The sequence below is a fragment of the Neopelma chrysocephalum genome, unplaced genomic scaffold, assembly GCF_003984885.1.
Source record: "Neopelma chrysocephalum unplaced genomic scaffold, ASM398488v2 Primary Assembly neopelma1_96944, whole genome shotgun sequence".
Lineage (NCBI taxonomy): Eukaryota > Metazoa > Chordata > Aves > Passeriformes > Pipridae > Neopelma > Neopelma chrysocephalum.
Genome location: NW_020925587.1, coordinates 1,564 through 5,718, shown reverse-complemented (window position 1 = coordinate 5,718; position 4,155 = coordinate 1,564). Strand labels below are relative to the sequence as shown.

The following is a 4,155-nucleotide window of genomic DNA, read 5'->3' as shown; positions in this document are numbered from 1 at the left end:
ACCCTTCCATGATTCCCAGGAGTGTCCCAGCCCTGCAGCCCCGGCACCGAGGGGCTCCATCCCCCCTGGAGAGGCCCCCCCGGCCCCGATCCCCCCCTGGCTGGCCCCCCCATCCCCTGGAGCCGTGGATACTGGGTGTAGGTGAGCGGGATGCCGATCTGGTAGTCCCGGATGGCGTTGAGGACCCGCAGGTCCTGGCACATCCGCACGAAGCTCTCCGGGGGGAACTTGTCGAGGAAGCACTTCCCGAAGGAAGCTGCCTGTGGGATCGGGTGTGAAGGGGGAGGGAGGGAGGGAGGATCTCGGGCCTCCCCCTGCTCCCCCCCTCGCCCCGGCTCACCCTCAGCAGCGATTTCTGGGTGTGGGGCTCGTGCTCGTAGCCCGCGGCCTCGATGCACTGGCCCACGGCCTCGGGGAGCAGCTGCTGCTCCCGGATCTCCCGCAGGTACTCGTCGGCCTTCTGGCTCTCCTTCTGCGGGGAGGGGGAAGGGGGGGCCCCCGGGAATGGGGGGCACGGGGCTCAGGATGGGCCCCCGGGAATGGGGGACACGGAGCTCAGGGTGGGCCCCTGGGAATGGGGGACCCCCAGGAATGAGGGACACGGAGTTCAGCATGGACCCCTGGGAATGGGGGGCACGGAGCTCAGGATGGGCCCCCAGGAATGGGGGACACAGGGCTCAGGATGGACTCCCAGGAATGGGGGACAGGGATCAGCTCAGGATGGGCCCCCAGGAATGGGGGACCTCCAGGAATGGGGGGGACAGAGCTCAGGATCGACCCCCAGGAATGGGGGACATGGAGCTCAGGATGGAGCCCTGGGAATGGGGTACACAGGGCTCAGGATGGGCCCCCAGGAATGGGGGACCCCCAGGAATGAGGGACATAGAGTTCAGTATGGACCCCTGGGAATGGGGGACATGGAGTGCTCAGGATGGACCCTTGGGAATGGGGGACTCCCTGGAATGGGGGACACAGAACACTCAGGATGGACCCTTGGGAATGGGGGACCCCTGGGAATAGGAGACACAGAATGCTCAGGAAGGAGCCCTGGGAATGGGGGACACACAGCTCAGGATGGATCCTTGGGAATGGGGGACTCCCTGGAATGGGGGACACAGAGTTCAGCATGGACCCCCAGAAATGGGGGACCCCCAGGAACGGGGACACAGAAAGCTCAGGATGGGCCCCCGGGATCCCAGCCCAGAAGGGGGGATGTACCTCGTACTCCTTCTGTGCCTCCAGCAGCAGAGCCCCCGGGGCCATGGAGGCAATCCTGAAGATTTCCTGGCTGGCCTCTGTGGGAATTGGGGTCAAACACACCCGAGGGGGTGCCCTGGGCCAGGGGTGTCACCTGCACCTGCTGGCACCGCTCCCACCTCCCTGTGCCCAGCACCACCCTGGCAGAGGGACTGTGGAATGGGGTGGGTGGGAAAGGACCTCAAATCCCACCCAGTGCCACCCCTGCCACAGGCAAGGATACCTCCCACTAGCCCAGGTTGCTCCAAGCCCTGTCCAACCTGGTCTTGGACACTCCCAGGGATGGGGCAGCCACATCCCAGGTGCCCAGCAGGGATCCCATCTCACCTGGGATCTCGTGCAGGAACTCGTGGGAGGTGCGGGACAGGATCCGGACCCCGTCCAGCTCGGGCACCAGGTGGGAATCCTCATCCAGGACAAAGCTGTGCTCCCGCTAAGGGCTGGGGGGGGACACGGCTCCGGGTGCAGCCCCAACCCCCCCACACTGCTCAGGGCACCACAGGGGAGGGTCCCTTCCTCCCCTTCTCCCTGCCAGGATGGGGCTGGGTGTCCCTGTAAATACCTGCCTCTGGGACAGGAGGAGGAATGACTTGGGAGGGAATGGGGGGACTGGGAGCATCCCATGGGACAGGGAAAGGGCCTGGGAGCCCCCACCCACCCTGGGCAGGGCCAGTACTCCCACCACAGGGAGTGGGACTCCCAGAATAGGGGGGGCTCTGGGGGGACCCCCGGGGACAGCAGTGAGCGGGACAGAGGCAGGAGTTCGGGCTGGGCTTTTGGGAACACCCCCGGCCCCCCTTCCCAAAGGATACCGGATGCACTCCGAGGAATTCCCCACCACCATGAGCTGCCTCTCCCAGGCCACCACCACGGCTCGCTGCCGGCTGCGGGGCCGCGTGCACCTGCGGGACCCCCACCCTTAACCCCTGCAGCCCCCCAGGGCTTGGGGGGACACCAGGGGGTCCCACAGAGCCCAGGGGACCCCCACCCATGAACCCCAGCCCCTGCAGCCCCCCAGGGCTTGAGGGGGGACACTGGGGGGTCCCACAGAGCCCAAGGGACCCCAACTTGGTAACCCCAGCCCCTGCAGCCCCCAGGGCTGAGTGGGGACACCGGGGGGTCCCACAGAGCCCAGGGGACCCCCACCCATGAACCCCAGCCCCTGCAGCCCCCCAGGGTTGGGGGGGGGCCCCAGGGGGGTCCCACAAAGCCCAAGGGACCCCCACCCATTAACCCCAGCCCCTGCAACCCCCAGGGCTGAATGGGGACACCGGGGGGTCCCACAGAGCCCAGAGGGGACCCCCACCCATTAACCCCGGCCCCTGCAGCCCCCCAGGGCTGGGGGGGGGACACTGGGGGCTCCCACAGAGCCCAGGGGACCCCGGTAAAGGCTCGGAGGGTCCCGGGTGGGCACTGCCAGGGGCAGGGGCGGGGCAGGGACCACCCACTCACCAAACCATCTGCCTGGGGGGGGATCGGACGGTGCTGTTGAACTCGCAGAACTTCTCCTGGGGGAGAGAGGGGGGGTCAGGGAACACACCTGGACAGGTGGGAAGGGCCCCGGTGGGAGCCAGGGATAAACTCAGAGGAAGGACACCCAAATTTTTACTTGTTTTTAACCAAACTAAACCAAGCCCGTTCTAACTCCAATTGAAGGAAATCAATAGCAAGAAAAGAATTTCACTTGTGCAAAGAAAAAAATGCCAGATTTCACATTTGGGCTTTGTTTTAGTCATAAAATCACTCATTAATTTTTTTGCCTCATTATTAAAAATACATCCCCACTGCTCTGGCTCCAGCAATGCAGAGCTGCTACACTCCTGAACTCCCTCCTCAAACTTCCAGCACGGCCACAGGCAGACAATTCTGACACATAACATGAATCAAATATTATATATTATATATGTACAGATGGGCTCCTGCAGCCCTGAGCCTGTGGGGACCCCCAGGGACCCTGTGTGACCCCCCAGGCTCACCTTGAGCGTGGCCAGGCCCATCCAGATGTATCCAGAGTCGCAGAACAGGGCAAGGAGCCGGTGGTTGAAGGACACAGCCATGTGCAGGAACGGCCCCGCCGAGGGGCTCAGCCCGGGGGGGGTCTGGGCAGCACAGGGGGGCACGTGGGGACACATCCTGGGCTCCCAGAGTGTCCTCCCGGGTGGGAGGGGCTGGGAGAGGGTGAGAGATGGGGGGCCCTTCCCTCCCACTCAGCCCTCGCCCCTCTGGGCAGGATGGGGCACAAATGGGACGGCGGAAGGGAGGAGATGGGGGAGAGGGTGGAGGGCTGGGAGCATCCTGTGGGACAAAGAAAGGACCTGGGAGCATCCCACGGGACAGGGAAAGGACCTGGGAGCATCCTATGGGACAGGGAAAGGACCTGGGAGCATCCCATGGGACAGGGAAGGACCTGGGAACATCCCATGGGACAGTGGGGACAGGGGAAGGACCTGGGAACATCCCCCGGGACACAGGGACAGGGGAAGGACCTGGGAACATCCTCTGGGACATTTGGGACAGGGGAAGGACCTGGAGCACCCCCTGGGACACAGGGACAGGGCCCACAGCCCCCCATTCCCACATTTCCTCACCACGCTGGAGCAGGAGGTGTTGTCCAGCAGGAAGAGCTCCGGTCCCACAGCCAGGAGCACCACGGTCACCCTGTCCTGGGACAGCACAGCCCAGCACCCCGGGGGCTGCTGCAGCCCTGGGGGGACAGTGTGAGACAGGCACGGGGGCACAGGGGGGCACAGGGGGACACAGGGGACACAGGGGGACACAGGGGACACAGGGGACACAAGGGGGCACAGGGGACACAGGGGGACACAGGGGGACACAGGGGAACACAAGGGACACAGGGGAACACCGGGGGGCACAGGGGACACAGGGGACACAGGGGGG

The 4,155-nt window shown here is 65.1% G+C and overlaps 1 protein-coding gene across 1 annotated transcript in view; it reads right to left on the bottom strand.

Annotated features, from left to right (window-relative positions):
* Positions 1 to 105: 105 nt before the first annotated feature.
* The window catches only part of LOC113960954 (vacuolar protein sorting-associated protein 16 homolog), a gene marked incomplete at both ends in the record, with an annotated part of 5,608 nt that continues 1,558 nt past the window's right edge, over positions 106 to 4,155 (bottom strand). The window contains 8 exons of the mRNA XM_027670918.1: positions 106 to 260; positions 341 to 472; positions 1,219 to 1,295; positions 1,585 to 1,679; positions 2,070 to 2,159; positions 2,710 to 2,765; positions 3,234 to 3,356; positions 3,846 to 3,961. Of these exons, the coding sequence (XP_027526719.1) occupies positions 106 to 260; positions 341 to 472; positions 1,219 to 1,295; positions 1,585 to 1,679; positions 2,070 to 2,159; positions 2,710 to 2,765; positions 3,234 to 3,356; positions 3,846 to 3,961 (844 nt within the window). The remainder of the gene's footprint in view (positions 261 to 340; positions 473 to 1,218; positions 1,296 to 1,584; positions 1,680 to 2,069; positions 2,160 to 2,709; positions 2,766 to 3,233; positions 3,357 to 3,845; positions 3,962 to 4,155) is intronic.